A 22,989-nucleotide genomic window follows, 5' to 3' on the forward strand; every position below is an offset into this window, starting at 1 on the left:
GCTGCTATGTTAAATAAGCAACCTGCCACTTGGTTCCATTTTAAAACAGAGCATTTGTGACAGCTTCAAAAGTGATATACACAAATCCTGTTTGGGGTTCAACCCTACTGCACTCTGGTTATCCTACAGGACAAAACTTATTAATACTTAAACATTAGCATTAAGAGTATCATGCATTTTACATACAATGCTTTGATTCCAACATGATTTCTTCATTGAGTCATTGGCCAGCAAAGCACTTGCTTCCATCTTAGCTGAATTATTCATGAAGCATTTCCCTGTAGAAATCACCAACTTAACTGGAAGAATCACTCAGAAGAACACCCCTGTCATATTTTATTTTTTCCCCTTTATTACATTCCATTGTTAATCAAAAGCACTACATTTTTCCCCCAAGAAAGAAGCAGTGTATGAAGAATTTATTTATGATCATGGATTACCTGCCACACGTCAGGAATAGAACCTTACGCTGAAAGATGAATAATCTGTTGGGCAGATGACAAAGTTCCTAAGAATTAGTGAAGAAATACAAATAGGTAAATATAACTAACATTTTGATATAGATAAAATGTGGTATAAGTAACTACTTGCTAAACATCTACTTTTTGGAAGTAGCAATTGTCTCAAAATAGATTGTAATTTTAGATGAACTTATAATGGAAATGAAAATCACCTGTTGACAGACAAAATTTATACAATTATTTCAGGACAATGGTATTTCACCATGCAAGCTGAAAACATATGCAGCATGCAACTAGGTTTCCACCTTCTATGGCTGCTTCAGTAATTCTGGAGACAGAATATACTCAGTATTTAACAGGCAAAAAAACCCATAAACTAAAAATCTGCTAACGGTAAAACTTGCAGTGAATTTAATCCAAATCACTAGAATATAATCTAAAACTTCATGAAGGAAAAATTCATATTTCTGAAAAAGGCAGCACAAGACCTTCAAAAGAAAATAATTTATTTCAACAGAATATAAAGATGTAGACTGAATCAGTTCTCTAAAATGTTATCAAATTCACATTACAATTTTTCCTGATTTCAAGGTGCTAGGAAGAGCAGATGCACATTAAAGAGTCAGAAACTCATTCTGTAACTCATATAGCTCTCCACATCTAATTCAATTCCTCTAGCAGTTTGTCCTCTGCTTCTGAATTTTAGAACTACCTTTAAAAACAGAACCAGAAATACTAAATTTCTTCTCAAACTTCATTATCCCTTTGACTTACTACCATCTTCTCATATACACATTGTGAAAACAACAACAATTTAGAGCAATTTATGTCTGAGGTCAACAACGCTGACAGGTAACTGAATGTTTCTGGCTTGATTATTAAGTACACTTAAATTTCTCTTGATGTCCTTAAAAACTTCAAAGACGACATATCCTAAAGAAGAGGCTGCATCCACGCAGATTCACTTTTAAAGCAGTGATATTCAGCATTAAAGTTTTGAGCTACACTATAGTCATGCCCCTTTCCCCCAGCTTTGAAGTGATACATGCCTCTACAGATAGAAAGACAGAACAGTTCTTCTATTCTCTGGAACAGAAGAGCTGTGATTTTCCTTGCATCTTGAGAAGGGCATATAAGCAAGAGCTCCTGTTAGGAGCTCCTAGATAAAGTGTAAAATCTGGCCCTTAAAAGTTTGCTTTCATATTTTGTCCTTTATTATCAGACAATACTGACGTTTTATCTTTTCCATTTTGGATAAAACCCTAGTAAACAGTAACTGCAACAGAAACCAATGTTCATTTTTCTCATATCAAAAGCACATAATGCCCCAACAGAATAGCAATACCCGAATAGCTCTGCAAAATATAATCTGTGATTCCACAGTGACAACAGGGTCAAAAGGAAACATGACTCCTGTCTGAACAGAGAGGCAGGGAAGATTTAGTTTTGCAGGCAGAGGTTCAGCCTGCTTGGCTAAAGAAACTCACTGATCACAAGGAGGCAAGTGCTCCCCAGAGGGGAGAAATGTTGTCTGTCTGGCAGAACACAGGTGAACAAAGCCAAGAGAATGATAATCTCACAACAGTTTCAAGATTACTGAAGTACGTTATTTTATCTGCTACAAATGCCTACTCCAAGAACTGAAAGAAAACGTCTTTGGATAAGGCAAGGGTCACAGACCATAACTTCGATGTTTTTGGCAAATACCTGACTACCAGGACCTTTAACTAATCAATTATTGATACATTTCAGAATGAAACAGAATGACCAGGAAGATTCCAGTTATGTACATCTCTATTAAACTCCCACGAAAAAAACCTCAAAAACCAGGCACTACTCTGTGGAATTTCATTGGCTGTGAAAAAGAAAATCCACATAATCTTTCTAGGGAAAATTACATTAATGAACTTTTATCTAAACCCGTTATTTCCCACAATACTGACTCCACACTTGGCATATACCTGCACATCTAGCACTGACTGAAGACATCCTATCTAATCCCTGAAAAAATAGGGAACTTGATTTTGGATGAACTTAAAATCCCTTAGAGGACTACTTCAAGTATAATGAAGCACCATAAACTGAAGCATTAATATAGAACAGTATAATTTTTTTCTTCATTACCTTCTGCTGGTAATTATGGAAAAAATCAAAAGTAATGTATTTGACCTCAATTCTGCAAATGCTTAATCACAACAAGTATATGACCCATTTCTCAGTATATCTACCTTAAAATATCTTAAAAAGAACATACAAAAATCCCCCTAGAAATTTATTATTGCTTTTAGCTATGCATTTTATATACATATACATGAGTCAGCAATAAAAGGAAAATAGTTAACTAGAAGCAAGACTTTTGTTTCATAGAAATTTAATTTTCCTTTTAAAATGCATTTTTAAAGTGATAAACTTCTAACCATAACATGCATTTTGTAAATACATTATCTATATTTCCATTCATGTATATGAGCAGCAAATGGTTCATGTATTATTAATTTACAAAATATTTTTGTTGTTCTCTTCCACTAATACACAAAGTTGGTATGTCTTTATATGCTTTAAATATTTTGCATATTCTCTTTGATATAAGTATCTCTATATGGATATCTCTATATGGAGATATCTCTCTTTATTCTTCTCTTGTAGCTTTCAGGTCCAAAAGAATCTTTCTGTTACAGCTTCTGAGGCTCTCAGTTACTGCTTCCATGGTCCCATTGGTACAGCAATTCTTCTGCTGCTCAAAGACAGAAGTACCTTCTCACATACAAAAGTAGTTAACATCTTTTAGGAAATACAATGGGATTCAAAGAAATATTTAATAAATATTAAACCATTAAGCAATGCAGTTAACCTCATAAACGGGGAAATCTGGGTATTACCAAGCCATAGTGACAAGTATCAAGCTTTATAGCAGACATACCCTAGCAACAAAAACAACTTTTACCTAAATCTCTGTACTTTTTTTGGCTGTAGTAGAGTTTATTTCCTTCACTGTATTTGGGCCTGTGTCTGGGATTTGTGCTGGACACAGTGCTGATAACACAGAGATGTTTTTCTTATTGCTGAGCAGGGCTTACACAGAGCCAAAGCCTGTTCTGCTTTTGTATTTCCAACCTGGTGAGGTTGGTGGTGGTACCTGAGAGGCTGGGAGGAGACATAGCTGGGATAGGTGACCCCAATTGGGCAAAGGAATATTCCAGGCTGCATGGCATCCTGCTTGACACATAAAACTAGTGGAAGCAAGAAAGGGATGCTCAGAGTAATGGCATTTGTCTTCCCAAGTCACTGTTACACACGATGGGGTCCTGTTCTCCTGGAGATGGCTGAACACTTGCCCGTCCATGGGAAGCAGTGAATAAGGTCTGTATTTTGCTTTGCTATTGTGCACAACCTTTGCTTTACCTATTTAACTGCCTTTACCTCAATCCATGAGTTTTTTTTACTTTTACCCTTCCAGTTCACTTCCTGATCCTGCTAGTAGGGGAGTGAACAAGCGGCTGCATGGGGCTTGGCTGCTGCCTTGATCTAAACCACAAAAGTCTCTTATCCTGCTTAAAACACAGACTCTTCTCTCCTTTTTATTTTCCTCTGTTATCTGTCCATATGAGAAAAATGCTGCAGCTCTCAGGGCTCAGAATCTGGAAGGATTGTGAACTGTAATACAAGAAACAAACCTCATAACCAAGACAATATGAAAGTCCCTAAAGTGCAATTTTTGTAGAAGGGAGATAAGAAATGGCTGCATAAGAACAGAAACAGTTCTAGTGTTTTGGTTCAGTTTTGTTTTTTAACTTGATTACAGCAATTTGGGGACAGAGAAAGTGTGGGTGAGAAACAGAATGGTTATCTCATTGTACCTACTACGACACAGAGCTGGAGATGCAGCCCTCGGGTGGTGTTTCAGTGTGGAAAGATGTACATGTTTGTGTGGTAACAAACACGAGTTAGCTATCACTGCAGAAAGAGAGAAGAGAGCTCTGAAACTGAAATGCTTGAGAAATTGCCACAGAAATTTAGTCTTCATGCAGGTTTCAATGGATAACAAGTATAATGGATAACAAAACCCTTTTTCTTCAAATAGCATCCGCAAAGCCACATCTCTTAATTAATTGATTGAATGATGTTAAAAAGACACAAAAAAGGACTAGGATTTGTAATATCAGGACATGTGAACAAATTCAATTCTGTAGAGATGCAGCGGCACATACCAAGTAAATTAGTATTTTATTGCTTTGAGGCAGAAACAAATATATAATTTATATGCATTCTGTATATAGACATAAAACATACAAACATAAAGAGAAAAACATGAACCACTATCCCTTTTTAAAAGTCCAGTTTTTAATTAAATTTCAAAACAAGCAAAGAAGTTGTAGAAAATAATGCAACATAAGCAATTTTTTATCTAATGTAGCAGTTGAGAATAAAGCCCTTGGTCTTAAAATAATTTTTGCCTCTTTTGAAGTCAGTTGAAAAGTTTCCTCTTCATCTCAAGAAAAACTAACAGAAGAGTGATTGATTGGTAGCATGGGGTTATGAGGCAACAAAAGTAGAATCTTGAAGAAAAATACTTTTATGTTTGTCCTGAGCATCTCTTTAATATGAAAGCTTTCTATGCAAAAAGGGAGGTGTAGTTTGTGTTTTTATTTCAAAACATTTCCATCTTTGTCTTTTTTCATAGGCTTAGTCCTACGGACTATGAAAATACAGTGAATTAAAGGTGCTCACCTTTGAAAAATATTTGCATCTGTTCAAAAGCTTGCTATCCATGCCACCAGTGTCCCAACACATGACATGGGGACACATAGAAGGCAGATTTCATTTTGGTAGCAGTATTTGGAAGTACAAAGTGGACAAGAACAAAGGACCAAACATGAGAAGCAAACACATTCCTTCCTTTTTAATCAATATCTTGTTAGACTGGTGGGTTTCACTCATTAATCTTTTGTTAAAGGAAAAATGAAACAGATTTACCATTACAGCAAAGTCAAATTGCAAATTAAATTCATTCCAATGAAATTGCTTGCAAAGAATGCTACTTCATCACACACAGCTTCTGTCAAGAGAGTTTGGACTTCAGAGTATTCATTTCTTTGAGGTAATGTATTTATGGGAAAACTCTGAATCTAAAAGCCTGAAAACAGACTTTCTAAATTCTTCCTCTTATACTGTGCATATTTTTTAAATCATGCAAGTTCCACCTAAAAAATATTTTGTTTTGTGTTTAATAGCTTCAAACAAATCTGAAACAGAACTTCATCTGACTGCTGTGCTTCACCTAAATGTTCACTACATTATAGCTGAGCTGGGACATACAAAAAACTCAAAAAAAAAATAAAATGCCTGGAGGTTTGCAACACGTTGTTTTTAATTTCTTCAGTAACTGTTGCATATTGATTGATCTAGTATTGTACAGCAGAGGAAATTAGCAATTAAAGGCTTCTATGCATCCAGCATGCGATCCCACAAAATCCTGTTATCCACAGGAGCAAAATTAAAAGAACAAGAGGAATCAACAAGCTAAAAAGTGCTTATTGTAAGCTGTGCAGAATTTGTCCTTTGCTGAAAAACATGAAAACTCTGCACAGACTGCACGCACAAGAGTATTTAATGTAGGATTATAACTCAATTAAGGCGACTATTTCTCTGATCCTGTAATTCTAAGGCATTTTGCAGATGGCTATGAATCCCAGGCCGTAATACAAATTTCTTTCTGTTCTCTATAATATAAACTCACATTTTATGTAAAGACACACTTAATCTTCTGCTTAGGAAAACAAATTTCACAATGTAGGTCAAAAGATACACTGTTGCTCGAGATGAATTAAAAATAAGGTAAATTAAATTAACATATGCAACATTAAATGTGAACATCAAACATGTACGTAAATATGACATTAACAATAAAGCTTAATTGATACCCATGTTTCCTCAAGGAATTATTGACCATGTCCCAGGGCAGAGGGAAGGAAGATTACCAGCCTAGCAGGAGCCATATCAACCCTGGAACTGGACACAGCATCACACACAAGGCTGCACACACAAATTGCAAAAGATTGCAACTTCAGACTCCAAGTTAGCCTGGAGATTGGTGTGCTACAGGAATAAACATGCCCTTTCTCTGTTCCAATGTGAACAAAAGTGCATCGACTCTATCATTAATCATATGAGACTGGTTTGCTTCAGATTTGTCAAAACCAATTCAGCTGTGCTGAATTTAGTGACAGATACCGGATTTATCTAGACTGGGAGAAGAAAAAAAGGTTATATAAGCTTTGCTAGCATAGCCAAATTATATTGTTTATCCATGCCTAAACAAAAGGTCACTACTAGCTCAGGGTTAACTAAAACTTCTGGGCTAATCTCTGACCTCATTTTGACCCCTCCTATTAATTGCAGAAAAGCTTTCAATAAAATATTGGTTAGTTGCCTACACATCCCCTCATCTCGCCCCCACCTCACTTCTGTAATTTCTTGTCTTACAGATCATAAATTAAAGACAAAATTATTTTTCTAAGACTAATTAGTACCCAATTAGCTTCATGTTGTTACCTACAGCGGAACTGACAGTAAAGACAAACATTAAGCATTTTAATCTCTTAAATGCAGGAGGCATTTACGTAGAAAAAAGGATTATCAGAACCTTCACTTTACTTTTCCCTCCAGATCATAAAATGTTATTTCAGAAAGCCCGTAAAAATTCCTAATTCTTCTGCTTCTAGCAATTCCCATTAGAAAAAAGTGCAGTTAGAAGTGAAAAACTGCTAGAAGTGAAAAACTAAACACATTAATTCTAGAAGATCTATAATTATGTCAGTTGCTTGTGACCAGACATAATAATTTGCCATTGCATCATACTTCTTACAGAGCAATTTACACTGGGCTTTTTCAATTCCTCCAGCAACATTATCATTGTATGTCAGAGTATGGGTATGATGTATTTACAACCATGAGATCTCCTCATCTGCGGAAGACTAGTTTTTTGCTCAAGGAAAAGCAAAGCACCTGAGTTGTAATTCCAAAAATCACTCTTCCTACTTTTCTTTTTGTAAGTCAGAATTGTTCAGTTTCTCACAAAAACATATGCATATTTAATTTAAAAATTAAGTCTGAGAGAAACAAAACCTGACTGTACTGTAAAATGTATGCAAATTTACAAAAAGGAGTTCTAATAATACAAGAAATAAAAATCTCCAAATTAGAAAGAACTGTACAAATAACATGCCTTATGTTCATCTGAATTAAAGAATATAAGGAGTTATCATTTGAAAGCCCACTGTAATTAGATACTGAAGCCAAAAAGCTCAGTAGAAATGCAACATAATTCTAGCTGCTGAAGCCTTACCATTCCATCACATCCATATTCATATTTCTTGTCTTTTTGTACTGATAAAAGTCTCTCCAAAATAAATTCATCCAGTCACACTGAGGATCATATCTGACACTCAAGTGATAACATAAGCCTAAATAATGTTCTGTTTTCTTCCTCTTCTCTACAGGAAATGAGAATGCTCTTCCATCATCTGAACAAAGGCACCTGACTTACTTCAAAAATGAAAAAGCTTGTCCATTACTGTTTGTGACATTGGTAGATAAACTCTTGCCTATGAAGGGCCTAAAAGTTGTTTTATTACAGTATAGTCAACTGTTTGGATCAAATCCAGATTCATATTCATTTGCTAGCTGCAAATAAATCCCACTGTACAATCAGTACAGTTTTCTTATATTTTAACATTATTCACCAGAAGCTCCATTCTTCTGAGTTTGCGCTTATTCTTTGGCATGGGCTTGTCATATAAGCCATTTTTGAGAAGATGCTCCTTGCTGTGATGGATCTGGGCACCATGCTGCAGTTGGAAAGAGCACAAAGCTTGAAGCGGATGCAGTATAGTCTGCAGAAACATGAAAGAGTCAGGGACAAAAACCCCCCAAGCTTTTAGTAAGGTATTTTAGAGTCATCAATTATTACAGTGGTTTTAAATTCAATGACTACTTAAAAATGCTAATAAAATACAATTTTGATGATAAATGTTGTTAAAATATAACCTTTGCAGACACAAAGGGCACAGCTGAATAGAAGATGTACTGAAAAGAACCACAGAGCAGTCATACACCACCTGCCTGGTGCCATTCCTCACTCCTTTCTTGGAACCACTCAATCCTGACTTCAGCCCCAGACACATTACTGTAAGTTATGGCTTTGATTTGACCTTAGCAATGGACTACAATCAATTACTGTGACTCGGTCAACAAGCTGCAATAAAATACGTCACAATAACTAAGCTGTTTGTGCTTGGACAAAAATCCCTTGATGCAGGGTTTTAGAAAGAAAGGAGGGACTTATGATCAAGGCAGCTGGACTGCTATCCTGGAGACTCAACTGTGTCCATGCTTCTGCCCAGAGGTATTGTACAGGATTAATGAAGCCACACAAACCAAATTTATCTCAAGTGGTTCCTAATTGTAGACTCTTCATTATCAGGTTGCCTGACTGAGTCACAGGGGGCCCATGTGCAGATGTGTAAAGCAATCACGTATGTAACTGCAGTCAGCAGGAGCTGAGATTCTACTGAGAAAAATATGACTCTTAAAAGTATAAAGGAAAATTAAGTGACATACTGGGTATCAGGTCAGAGAGAGTATAAAAACAATGCATGAATGCAGCTCTTGGCTACTACAATGCTTAGAGAAGTCTTTGGAAAGTAGGCTGGATCAATTCTCAGTGGTAGGGGTGAATCAGAATATAGGACTAGTAACTACAGACATTAACTAAACATTCATTGTAAGAAAGAAGTCCTAGTGAAGGAAAAATATGTTGTCCTAGCACAACAAAGAAAAAGGTAAATATAAAACCTCACATATATACACAAGTTCCTTGAAAACCATCTTTATTTGGAGTTTCACTTTCTGAGCCATATTTTCTTGTGTGTCCACACACTTTGTCAAACTCTGGGTTTAAGTCCAATTCATTTAATATTAAGGTGAGTCTAGTGTCACAGAGGCAGACACAGAGGTGGCATATTATATATTATGCCAGCTGCAGGAGCAATTTTTGATCTAGGCACTTTTTTTAGGAGGCAGATGTTGAGTATGAAAATATTAACTAGCTGATAGACAGTGGTAGGAGCATCCCAGGGTGAAGAATATCATGTATTGGGTACATGGATGTAGATTTAAATTAAAAACTTAAAATTTAGATTTAAATCTCTTTTCACAGATCATTCACTTCCCTATTATGGGCACACAATTAAACTGCAGACTTAGCTCTGTGGTGTAAAAGTACTTGTAGATGTTTTTCAGAGGGCTCATTAAATTGATATTAGTAATGCCAGCAACAAAAGATTAAAAAGGACATTTTCTTACTGACCTCTTCCATCACAGACTAGTGGGATCACAATGTACAAGGAAAGGCTAATGTCCAATTAGTATTCTCTGACCTGGGATAAACTTAAACTCAAGAACTATTAAGTCCCAAATTCCTCCAGTGACATGTGAGAGTTGTGAGCTGGCTGGTAGGCAGATATAACCCAGTGGGTTACATTCCATGGCTGAGGAGTGTAGGATATCACGGGACCAGGCTTTAAAAAGCATTTAATCTTCAAGATAGCTATGAGGGGGTATTCAGAGCATCTCTGCTGCCTAGTTTTTGGAGGAAACAATTAACTTATTTTCATGCAGTAACATACTCTTATCTCCTGTCACAAAATGAATTAGCTTTTTGAGAGTCAAAGATAACCTTGTCATGTTCATTTTTGGAGCACAACATGAAAGAATCACAGTAATCTGAACACACTAGAGTTAATAAATGAAAAATGGTTTCCATTGCTGCATTCTTGTTTTAGTTTGCTATGCAACAAAACTATTACAACTATCATTAAGATTTTACCTATCAAATTTTACATTACTGGCTAAGTACCTCTGCTGCCTCTCTGCCATTCATAAAAGAAAAACTAAGGTATTTAAATTTACATACCTCTTGTATACTCTTATTTTTTTCCATGATGGAAAGAGCAACAGCTGCACATTCAAGAGTAGACAGACAGGTGTTTGTTGGTTGTGTACGAATTACATATTGACTTGAAATACTGGGTTTTAACTGCACCTGAAAAATAGCAAACTATAGTAAAATAAACCGGAAAGGATAGCAAACAAGATACCTATTCTCTACACCAAACAAAACACATCTGCTTTCCCTCTGTGTTCACTTGTCTTCTTCCCTTTTTCCTGTTTTGTTTTCCATGCTACTAGTTCAGGGTAATACACATGAATCACCATCACAAACAAAACCTGCACATTTGTTACTGTATGAACATGCAAAGGAAATACAATTTTTTGTTAGAGAAAGACTAAGTGAAATTTTAGCAACTGATTTCAGTTGCCATAGATATACTATAACAGAAATAGAATTAATTCACTTATGTTTTTCTTACTGAATGCTCTGAACACACACAATGGCCATATAGTCATTAACACTTTATATCTTGGCAAAATACTATTTGTCAAAGTTTTGAATGTAACACTTCCAGAAACTGTATTTATCCACATAATGTATTAGGTCACTGTTTAGAATTATTTGCTTAACAAAATCATGTCTGAAAATAATTTACTGGCTCTGCCTGAAGTGATAAACATTTTACACTATCATGCAAATTAAAAGTTTTTAAGAAAAGGAAATCTAATTCAATCAACAGCTCCAAAAGCTTTTATCAGGTTTTTAAACAGTAGTTTTAAACAGAATATACTCGTCTCTGTGTGAAAATTCAGGTATTTTCCTTTATCCCTAAGATTTCCATCTCCACATATATCTAAATTTTTATTATGTAATTTGCAAAACAAATAATGTTTTAGTGACATTGTCAGAACTCTTAATCAAAAATTCTCAGTTCTTTTTCCAAAAATATTGTAGTGAAGTACAAAAAGCCCAGATAAATCCTTATAAAAGACCAAATTGATTTTCTTTTTTTTTTAAACTCATCCTATCAATTGTCTATTATTTTTCTTCTTCTTAAAAAAATGAGTGAATAATCTCCATGGCCATAATACTGTTCCCATTTTGCCTGCCTGAAGTCTTTCACCATTCCTCACTTTATTCAATACTTTCCTCCTTTACTTTTCTCATTTTTCCTTTTATTTGAAATATTTCATTTTCCTTCATCTCTCTTACATACAATTACCCATTCTTTAAAGTTCAAGGTATCTCATTTCTAAAAGGAAAATTCCAGACTGCTGAAAAGACATAAATGAGTAGAGATGAAATTCCACTGCCTTACCTATTCCAATTGAATGGAAATTAAAAATAATAAAATTTAAAAGAAGTCAACAAGAAAAGAGAAAAAGGCATTCTGGAAAAGACAAGTTAGGTATAAAAACTCAATTTACTCAAATATAGGAAAATACAGAAAAATTAAGTCTTTCTCAACTACCCTCTTCAATTTGGAATGGAAAAACCAGAAGAGAATAAAATTACTTTGGAGAAAAAAAATGTAGAATTTAGACATCAGTATATGTAAGGAAAAGAAAAAGAAGATAGTATTTTCATTTGTTATTCCTGCAGGTTTTGTTTAGTTTTATGCCTTCTCTGTGAACATGTAGAGATCTTCATCATAACAGAGTAGTAAGCTTAGTTATTTGAAGCATACAGAAATCTGTGCTGGAAGAAACTTAAGGTCCCTACTCAGAAACTCCTAAAGAATATCAAAAAACAGGGTAAATTCAGTCCTCTTCTAAATTCACTTCTCCAACACATGTCCTGAGCAGCAAAGCAGACATATATTCACATTTTTTCTCAACAGCTGTCAGCTACATTCATCATGAAATATCTCTCCAGAGGCTGAAAGCTCTGATGGAGCACCTGCAGGCCCACTGACTTCCCCCTCTTTGGACAGCACCTTAAGGCTTTTTTTCTAGGAGTTGGGAATAGTTCTGTTTCCTGGTTTCTGGACTTCATTAATGCTGAAAAACATTTGAGTTAATCAACATTCCAGAGAAAGAAAACTTATCAATGATTGCAAGAGAACCTCTATAATAGAGAAAGAAAACTTATCAATGATTGCAAGAGAACCTCTATAAAGAAAAGGGGCTTGCACTGTGTCACTGAACTATGGAGCCAAGAAGTGTGTAACTGCAGCTCTCAAACTACAGACAATGCACAGAAGGGCAACTTTCTACTACTAATAGCAACAGCAGCAGCAATGAAGTTTCTTCTTTCATGAGAAGAAAGGATGGAAACAATCCATCCATTTTTCTGAAAAATTACATAATCCCTGGGATAAGATTAAAATACCATAGAGAGTGGTACCATGGAGAACAGAGGAAGAATCAATACAGCTGATGGCTACACTTTGTCTCTTAGGCTTCTTTGATCATGCATTTTATCCTACTCTTTAAAGCAGCACAGAATCTATATAAATGTCACCTGAAATACAGCCAGGGTAGTCTTTGTGTACTGCAAATTGGACAGTCTCACCAAAATTCCCATCTGAAACTAGGTACATTTACTGAATCAGTAAAACACACAATATTCTACCCACTCGGAGCATAAACTGAATGGTAAAACAAAGCAGAAACAATACGGAAACCAAAACAAAATAGTATAATTAATAAATATATCAGAAACAGGAAGATATCTTATTGGGAAAAAAAATGCCTAGATAGATGAAGTTTTTACTTGTCCTCAGACTTCACTGGGTAGGAAGATGACTTCTTTAATTTTTCACCTAGAGGTGTAAATCTGCATTGCCTTTTGTGCAGTTAATCATTTCAGATAGTGTCTTGCACAATCTCATCCAAGTTTCTGCATTACCTGTATGGATTAATTCTTTATCTGTCACCTGTGTATCTCAAATCCAGTTGAAAAAGTTTAGTTCAGATTTACAGAAATATTCATGTACAGTTAATTTAAACAAAATCACACTACCTCTTACACCAGATTTCAAAATCTCAGAATGAATATACACAAATACCCCGTTTAAGTACATTTCAAAACAACAATCATGATTGTTTTATAAGCACTTCCCATAAAATGATAGATACCACAGTACATCAATTTGTTTGTTTTTGCTTCAAAGTAATTTGCAAATCATATGCACACTTCAGAATAGTATCAGTTTCTAACAAAACACAGAAATGACAAGTTGAAAAAACAGCAGCCAGTTTAATACTGCTAACCAAAATCACGTAAGAAAGAAGACGGAAACTATCTCAATCAACTCAACTACAGAGAAATTTAGATAAACTGAATGCAATTACTGTCTTCCAAGTGTCTTGGAATTCAGCCAAGACACTGAAATTAGTGTATCTATTCTCTGTAAGTGCCAAGGAATTTGGGGACTTCTTTTAAGCCACCAGAAGTATGAAGCAACATACAAAATAAAGTTTCATTTCTATCTGTAACTCAAGATTCCCATTTCCAAAAGCCTGAATTTCAACAATTCTCACAAACTGTTACACAAACTAAACAGTGGCTTATCTGCCAACACACCATTCCCTTAGCAAATGCTACAGCCTTTGAGAATCTACAAAGGATTTGAACCACAGTAAAAATAGTGACCCTTAGGTGTTTCTTGGGGCAGAGTTTTTCTTTCTGAGCCTTCCTTGGACATGCTTCAAGCAACTGAAGACCCAGCTGATCTTGTTCAGCTGTTCAAAATTGATGGGAGGAAAAGTGTTGCCTTGATGGGGTCAAAGACTTGCTGTTTGTAATTTTAAAAATTTAAGTCAGTAAAGACAAGAAACTGATTTCTGCTTTTATTTTAAGTAATAGAACTGGAAGTCTAGCAGAAAGCTCTAAGTGCTCTTCTCAGTCTACTCCTTAATACCTTTCTACCTTTCCTATGCCAATTTCTTCATCATTACTCTTAACAGCTTTACTCTCACCAACTTTACGCTCCACACAGAGCCCAACACTGTGTGAAATTATACTTGGAAAAAAATGCATCACCAAGAATGCAAAAAAGTTAGTACATCTGTCTCACAGGGCACACGAAACAATTCTTGCCTGTTCCATCTTCTGTAATACCACTACAGGCATCTCAAAACAGGCAGAGGCATAATATATTTTTCTGCAGATTCTGTAAAAATACTTAAGATCCCTTTCTCTTTATGTTGATAGTGTCTTTTGAAAATCTTAACATCAGCTTGGGAATTAATTTGCTTAAATTTTCAAGAATGAAGGAAGAAAGTACCATCCGCCCTCCTGCTTACTGGTCATATGTTCTACTTCTTTAATAAATACCTTTCAGGAAAAAAAAATTAGCCATTTCTTTAACACAAAAGGCACAAAACAATCTCAGAAAGAGTACAACCACATCTTGCCGATCCTTCTAGAAGTTAAGAAAAAAATTGCTTTTAAGGTGCTGGGCAGTAAGAGCATTCTCTGGAAGCTACTGCAAAAACAGCCTCAGAGAGAAGATGGGTGACAGTTATGGGAAGATCTTTCACTCAGTATCTAGTTTGCACAAACACCTTTTACTGTAAGCCAAAACAGTTTTCTGTACCTTACAGAAATTCCATGCAGTTAAGCAAAATTACCTTTGTGCCAGAGAAGACAGGCTGAGTAAATTTAGTCTCAGCAAGCTACTGAAATTTAAATCAAGAATATAAATAAGTTATCTTGTTCAAAACCTTGGCTTTAATTTAAAGTGACATCTTAAGAGCACTCTCTTTCTAAAATACTGGAGGGAATAACTACCATGCAACTGTCACAAATGGACAGCCTGCAAAAGTAAATACCCGTCACAAAACCCTCAGTCCATGAGGGCATGACTTTAAAGACTTTGATGACCGGAAAAAGGGAAACACAAACCCCATTTTTTAAAAAACGGAAAGCAGAAGATCGAGGGATCTACAGAGAAGTCTCATCTCTGTGCCAGGCAAGCTTATGAAGCAGATTCTCCTGAAAACCATGCTAAGGCACATGGAAGACAAAGAGGTGACTGGAAAGAGCCAGCATGGCTTTACAGAGGGGAAATGATACCTTCTGTGATGGAGCTACAGCACTGGTGGATAAGGGCAGAGCAGTTGACATTGTCTCCCTCCACTTATGCAAAGCTTTGGACACTGTTTCACATGACATCCTTCTCTCTAAATTGGAGAGAGGTGGGTTTGATGGATGGACCGCTTGGTGGATAAACTGCCTGGATGGCTCCATGGAGAGAGTTGTGAGAAACAGTTCCTTGTTCATAGAGACCTGTGGCCAGCCGTGTCCCCCAGGGTCAGTACTGGGGACAATACTGTTCAACACCTCTGTTGGTGACAGGGACCGCAGCATCAAGGGCAGCCTCAGCAAGCACCCTGGTGTCACCAGGCTGTGTGGGACAGGGACATTCAGGGACAAGCAGGTAAGTGTGCTTCCAAGAGAAAAGAGCACAGAAGCCATGTGCAATCACTCTGTGGGGTACTGAATGATAAATGTCTGCCATTTGTAGTGTCCTCTTCTCTCTGTAGTGGTCCCAGTACCAATCCCAAGGGACATGTATATTCCCCTTTGTTTCTTGTATGAATATTTACAAGCACAAGAAAAAAAAAAACAAAAACAACCCCATTAAAAAAAATTAAACAAACCTAAACAAATAAAAAAACAAACCAAAAAAAAACCCAAGAAAAACACAAACAAAAAAAACAGGAGGCCTTGCTATCCTTACAGGACGCAGAATAGGTTGGCCTTCAGTTAAAACAGGTAACTGAAACTAAGTCCAAGTGCTATAGTTCTAACCTAAAAGGAACAGTTTTAACTTGTGTAAAAGAACACAGCATGAGGCAGATCCAAATGTCCAAACAACTAAGAGCTAACAAATGGTAGAAGTGTGAGGAAAGGAAAATCCTCACAGGTAAAATACTATAGAAGATAGGACTAACCTAGGAATATCTGGACTATGCATTCTGCAAAAAATAATTGAAATACAATCTGGTTATGGTCTCTGTTTCTGAAATTGCATGATTTGACCTATAATTAAGGAATGAAATAATTTAATACTTCTATTAAGTTATGGAAAAATAATTATATTTAAGTACAAGTCATACAATGTGAGATGCCCCCACCCAGGGAGGCAAAGATTCAGTTTCAGATAAACACTGCTAAAGTGAGAGGCATGGGCAAGAGAGAATTCCATCCTCTGCCTCAGGGGATGTGCCCTGTGAGCCCTGGAAGAAATTGCACCCCAGACCCCTCGTGGGGTGGCAGTCCAGGGAGTTGTACTTGGGTTGGAGCCTCTGGGGTTTCCCTTGCTGTGTTCCCTTGCTGTGTTCCTAGTGGTCCCTAGTGGTCCCTGACCTGGAACTCCACCCTGGTTCTGTCCCTCCCAATCCATCACCCTGCCTCTGTTTGGGGCTGTCTGTCTCTGGATCTAAGCTGAGTTTGTTCCTGCGTTGAATAAATGGTTTCCTGAGTAGAAGCCCGTTCTGTGTCCCATGCCGGTTCCTGGTAACTGTAGCCTGCCCGAACATGATCCTGCAGCTGTGAAACACAACAATATAAGCTATTCCTACCACTTCGTAAAATGACTACGCATTTCCAGTTAATTTCCAGGCATTGTAATTTTTTTGTATTTAGAGAAGAAAAAGATCTAGAAATTATTTCCAGTAGTATCTCTCTTGCTCTGCTTACATTTAAAAAATTAATGTCAGACAACAGTTCAATATTTTATGCAGCACTATTCTTTTAATAATTAATAAAACAGAAAAGTGCTGCAAGTAAATTCAGTCAGTGAGCAGAGTATGAATGTAGAGAATGGGGTCATGAAATGAAGGAAGAAAAATTAATTACATGTGTTGTCACAGCCATTTAACTATAATGACCTGCAAATATCAGAAAATTGAAAATGAAAATTAAATACTTCAGTGTCAAAATGAAGCATCAATGCAATGACACTGTTCTTTGGAACCCACTAATTATTTTTGCTTGGTGTAATTTCTTGTTTTCTTACTGTATGTGAATAGCAGCAGGCTCTTCCTTGGACAAGGGAAAAGCAGCAGAAGCTCCCAAGAATAATTTTGGGAAGGGCAGAAGAGAACATGAAAAGAAAGAGTAAAAGAATAAAAACAGTCTTCAATTAATCTAGATATTTGAAAGCCGATTCAATCGAAATGAAATATATTTCGAGTTTACTTTTTACAAAATATTCATATCCCATGAGAATATCAGCATGGATACAATGGTACAAAATTTTCAAATGCTCCTGAGTTGTTCTAGCACGTGGATATTCAGACATTTGTCAAAGGGTTTGACAACAACTATGAAAGAAAAGGAAAAATAATAAAAGCAGAGCTTCTGCCCAAGTGTGAGGAGCCAATTCAGTGTTGTTATGCCTCAACAATAGCTGTCAGAGGCATGTGGGGGAGAGATTGCACATGTGCCATGTCCAGGAGGCAGCTAGGAAAAGATGCATGAAAGCCTTGTCTCTGGGGTGACTTTGACTGACAACCAGTTCATGTCTCCCACAGGACAGGCAGTCAGCATGGGAACACCAAAGACACTGGACCCCAGAGACACTCTCCAGCGAGACGGCAAAAGGTCTTTACTGATGGACTGCAGTGGGACATCGGACAGGGCCAGTGGTCTCCTGTCAGCAGGCAGACTTTGGGAGGAGCATAAAAAGTAACTGCACCAGAAGCTCTGTGTGTCTGTTCTGTCCTTCGCCTTTTGACTCTTTGGGGGCTTTCTGAACTTGCTTTTTGAGTGTGGGCTTTTGGCTTGGGGCTGTGCTTTTGCTTTTGAGGCTTGGTGATTCAAGGGGCTTTTTTGAGACTTGCTTTTTGAGACTTGCCTCCCTCAGTCTCCTCTCTCTCCTCTATCCCATTTTCTTCCTCTTGCTCTATCTTCTCTAGCCCTCTTTGGTACACCCTTTTATCTTGCTCTCTCATTAGCAATAAACAGTTCTTAGATGCAATGTTTGCCTTGTTTGGCTTAATTTCATTCCTGACCATCATTATTAAAAGAACTCCTCGCAGTTCCCCACAGTGGAACATGACACCAAGAATAAAGAAGTATACACTTCTGACATCTTGCAAATCATCTCACACCTTTCAAGTCAAGAAGAAAATGTCACTGTATTGAGAGGTAATAAATACATACTTATGACCAGAAAAATGTCAATGACCAATGTCATTCAAATTAACCTAAATGTCAGAAGGACAAAATGCTGTTGATTGCTCAGCACCATACCTCAACTGTGCCTGCAGTCTTGACCCAAAATAATTCCCAGTTCTCTCCCTTTGACATGACAGTTCTCTCAAACAGCAATTTCTGACAGTCCTAGCATAAAACATTTTGTGGTCTAGAGTTCAAAGTATTTTTTAAATGTTTTGGTTGTAATAAGACAGAAGCTAAAAACTGACCACATCAAATATTTCACAATATGTAACAGCTGTTAATGATTATGTTTATCTTAAAAGTCATCATACACCAGATAGGTTACTTAATGAAAAGAAGTTTTCTTGCTACACCAAAAATTGCACAGTTGGAAGAAAACAAAACACATATAATGCACAAACAAAAATTTACTATCAAGGCTCACAGAGACTCCTTCACTCTAAGGATAACTGGGCTGTCCTGTGGGATTATTAGTATAGTCACCAGTGTCGTACACAGATAAGAAATATGTTTGGAACAAGTCAGTGAAAATTCAGTATCTTTCTTCCCTGAGTACAGATGGACGGTTAAATGCATACTTTCCAGGACCAGCCTTACTACAGTTTTCCCTGCTGTAACCATTGTGGCTGGCCTTTGTTGCCTTGGATTCTGATTTGCCTCCTGCACTCTTTATTCATAGTCATACTTCTTTCCCTTGAAGAATTAATCTGAGCATTGTTCATTTATTTAGGTTCCATGATAAAATTTAGTATTGAATTTCTCTCATGCAAATCGCAAACTGTAACAAATAAAAACAGAGAAAGGAAAGCATAATGATAAAAGGGGACTGTAAAAAATTTATTTATGACTTGGTACTACCTATTATTTGACCCTCATAAAATCACTTGCCCAAGTCTCGTAACTGTGGAGATGAGAGAAAAGTATTTTTCTCTGCATCTCCTGAGCTCATTGGATAAGAGATTTATTTAAAAAAATTAATTCAGAGAGCAATCAGAATAAGAGTCAACTAAGATACAGCCAGGTGACAATATTGACTTGGTATTTTTCTTCTCATCTGGGTGGTTTCTGTGTGAAGATGAATGGTTTTATATTTCTGCTCTGAAATTAATTGTAATTCACTCTCAAGGTGTTAAGACAGTTGGATATACAACATAAAATGTATTAGACTTGTGTCTGTGGGCACTAACTATATTAGAAGGAAGTTTTAACTTTCCCTAGAAGGAATTTACCCAAATGGCAGCTTACACTTTAGAGTAATTGCTTGCTCCAGCAATGAAATTCTTGATTTTTTGAACATGCTTTCAGAAACAAAGTTCTACTCATTCTAGGCTTGAAAATGGAAAATTCCCAGAAAAAGTTCTATTACCTTAATATAGCAGAGGGCTACATCATAAACCCCACTTCTTGTTAAAAAGCATGATACAACTATTTAATGCACCTCAAACCATTATGGTTTCTCCACCAACTCATTCATGACTTTATCCATCATTAACATAAAAATGAAAAAAATTAATTCAGCATTTGCCCAGCTATGCATGGTGCATAGCTGAGCAAATTAAATTATGCATTAATTTTGTATTGATTGTTCTGGTATTTCTGCAAATTGAATTGCTGAGAGAAGACCCTACAGCCAACTACAATTCATTGTCCTACACCTTTTGACACTTTTGCATTTCATCACATCTGCCATAAAATTTGCTTCAAACCAGGTGGCATTTTATGACTTCCTGTCTAGCATATAACCCTTTCAGAGGAAGCCCATCTGACTCTCCTACGTAGTAACTCCAGCAGCACCACTTCAACTGAAAAGTAGATGGACCCCTAGAGGAATAGGGGTTTTTAACTTCTTTTCTTTTAAATAAAAAGAGTGGCAAGAGTTTGTACCTTGCTTTCCATACTCCAGTTCCTTTCTTTCTTAATGCTCAGTGAGGTCCTGAGAATAGCTGCCACATCCCTTCACTAATTCCTGCTGAAGAGGGTTAAGAATGCTCTCCCAAAGAATCCCTATGATGACAGAGTTTCAAGCAAGCTACTGGATAATACTTATTCTCAGGCATCCCATACCATCTGTGAACCCATACTCACCCGGCAGAGGCAACACAGAAACCACAAACACAATCCAGTAAGTGCTACTCACTTTGCACAGCATGAAGTTTTAACAAGAGCAACAAGGTAAGTTGGCAAAGAATTCCTAAAACAGATGTTGATGTGACTGACTTTGGCAAAAGATCAAAACTCTGGAATCTCAAAGACCAGCTTGTGTTGACAACTACTCAGGCATATTACAAGATGGCCAGTGAACAATTAAAAAGAAACAGAAATGCCTAAGTGTTTCATAAATATTTAATCATACCATCTTCCAAACAGTAACAGATTTGGACCACATTTCTCAGAAGCTGAGAATAAGAAAAGCTCCCCCTGCCTGACAAATTGCTGAAGTTCTCTTCCATTGACTTGAGTTCTGGACAGCATATAACCTTGACATTTCAAATTTATAGGGCCTTTTCAGAAGACAGCACATCAACTATGAAGTGGCAGCAGTGCTTTTATTAACCATTTTATGAGGTCAAAGACCACAGTTTCTTGTCATCAGTAACACCTTTTGTACACTTTCCCTTTGTATTGAAGACAGTGAAGCATTTTGAGAGTGTTTTTGTACTACTATGGTATTTTAATTTAACAGTAAGCATTATTAACAACCTGATTATATTGTTTGCAAATAGAAGTATGTTTAGCAGACTGTGCCCATCTTATGCACAGAGAGGGAATGTCATAAAAAGGTCAGACAGAAGGAAGTAAATAAACTCAGCAGGAATGACCCTTTGACAAATGCAGTGCTGAGTAAGAACATTTGTGTGGTACCTTGAAACTTTGCAGCTTATTGCCACAAACAAGTTCATAAATCACCCTGAAGGTCTTGCCTCAAAACCATTATGTTTACCTTTCTAGGCGATGAATGTACAACCTATTTTAACAGCTTTATGATGATGCATTTTACCACAAGATTCCTAGGATATCATATAAATATGAGCAAACAGCTTAAAAAAAATGTTTAAGAAAGCATATTGTAGCATTTACCTCACTTACTAGCAGATTGCATTTGTTTCTAGTTCATTTCAAGCCCATCAAACTGTGTAATGAAGAATACCTAAATACAATTGGAAAAATGGGGGAAACTGAATTAAAGAAAATGTTTAACTGCACTGGGAAAAAAATTAGCTAGGATACCTGAGCTGAAAGCCCATCATATATAGGAAGACATAAAAAGGGTTTTTCATTTATTTATTTTCATAGAATCATAGAATAGTTTAATTGGAAGGGACTTTTTAGGGGTCATTAATCCAGCCCCCCTCCACTTGGCCTTGTTGAACCTCATGAGGCTTCCACAGGTCCACTTCTTGAGCTTGTCCAGGTCCCTCTGAATGATATCCCATCCGTCCGGAGTGTCATCCCACCACTCAGCTTGGAGTCATCTCCAAATCTGCTGTGGGTGCACTGGATCCCTTTGTCTGTGTCATTACTGAAGATATTAAATAACACTGCTCCCAGTAGAGAGATCACTGGGGGCACCGCTTGCCATTGATTCCCACTGGAACACTGAGGCATTGGCCCTCACTGAGCCATTAACCTCTGGATGTGACCATTCACCCACTTCCTCATCCATCTAACAGTCTACCCATCCAATCCATCTCTCTCTAATTTAGAGAGAAAGATGTTGTGGAGGATCCTGTCAAAAGCTCTGCAGGAGTCCAGACAGACGACACTTGTTGCCTTTTCCTTGTCCACTGACGTAGTCCCTCCATTGTAGAAACAGTTGGAACTACATGATTTTTAAGGTACCTTCCAACTCAAACCATCCTATGATTCTACAATTTGCATGAGAAATTTTTGTATACATTACAGAAGAGCTTGAACTAACCACCAAACAGTAAAGAGCAGGTAAGGTAAGCTGCAATGAACTCACGTACAAATAAATACTGGAGAGGGTATCCAAGAGACTTGGTGGATTGCTGGCTGGAACGTTTTGGGCACATGTGGAGAAAAGGGCAGGTTGGGCTTTACCTTTGGTGAGGTGATGCCCTGAGCCACACACCCCACCCCAAGCTCATGTCCCAGTCCTACAGCGGCCACCAGTCCCTGGCACAACAGAGGCAATACCCCACACCTGCCTCTGGAGCCCCAGTCTTGCCCCAGAGTGGCCAGATGAGGGAAGTCCCACCTGGGGAAAGGGTGCAGGAAAGGATATAGTATAGCCAGGACACAAGGCAAGAGCAGGTCTTGACTCCACTTCCTGTTGGACTTCCTATTAGCTGAACACCATGGAAACCAGGAGTGTATGTTCTTTTCTGTCTTTCTCTCTCTCTTCTAATTTGCTCTTCCTGTTTTGAGAAACTTAAAATCAGATGGGCTTGCAGCCTGCTAAGTTGAATGGGGCATCAG

General features: G+C 37.1%; 1 protein-coding gene across 2 annotated transcripts in view; it reads right to left on the reverse strand.

Annotated features, from left to right (window-relative positions):
• Positions 1–4,783: 4,783 nt before the first annotated feature.
• The window catches only part of DTWD2 (DTW domain containing 2), a 74,930-nt gene continuing 56,724 nt past the window's right edge, over positions 4,784–22,989 (reverse strand). Inside the window, exons 5-6 of one of the 2 annotated variants that reach the window (XM_058827469.1) lie at positions 10,435–10,557; positions 4,784–8,353 (exon numbers count right to left, since the gene is read on the reverse strand). In XM_058827469.1, coding sequence (XP_058683452.1) covers positions 8,183–8,353; positions 10,435–10,557 — 294 coding nt within the window. In that variant the 3' untranslated portion in view covers positions 4,784–8,182. Of the gene's footprint in view, positions 8,354–10,434; positions 10,564–22,989 lie in introns of both variants that reach the window. The other variant, XM_058827468.1, reaches the window with a different exon arrangement.

The sequence above is a fragment of the Poecile atricapillus genome, chromosome Z, assembly GCF_030490865.1.
Source record: "Poecile atricapillus isolate bPoeAtr1 chromosome Z, bPoeAtr1.hap1, whole genome shotgun sequence".
Taxonomy (NCBI): Eukaryota; Metazoa; Chordata; class Aves; order Passeriformes; family Paridae; genus Poecile; species Poecile atricapillus.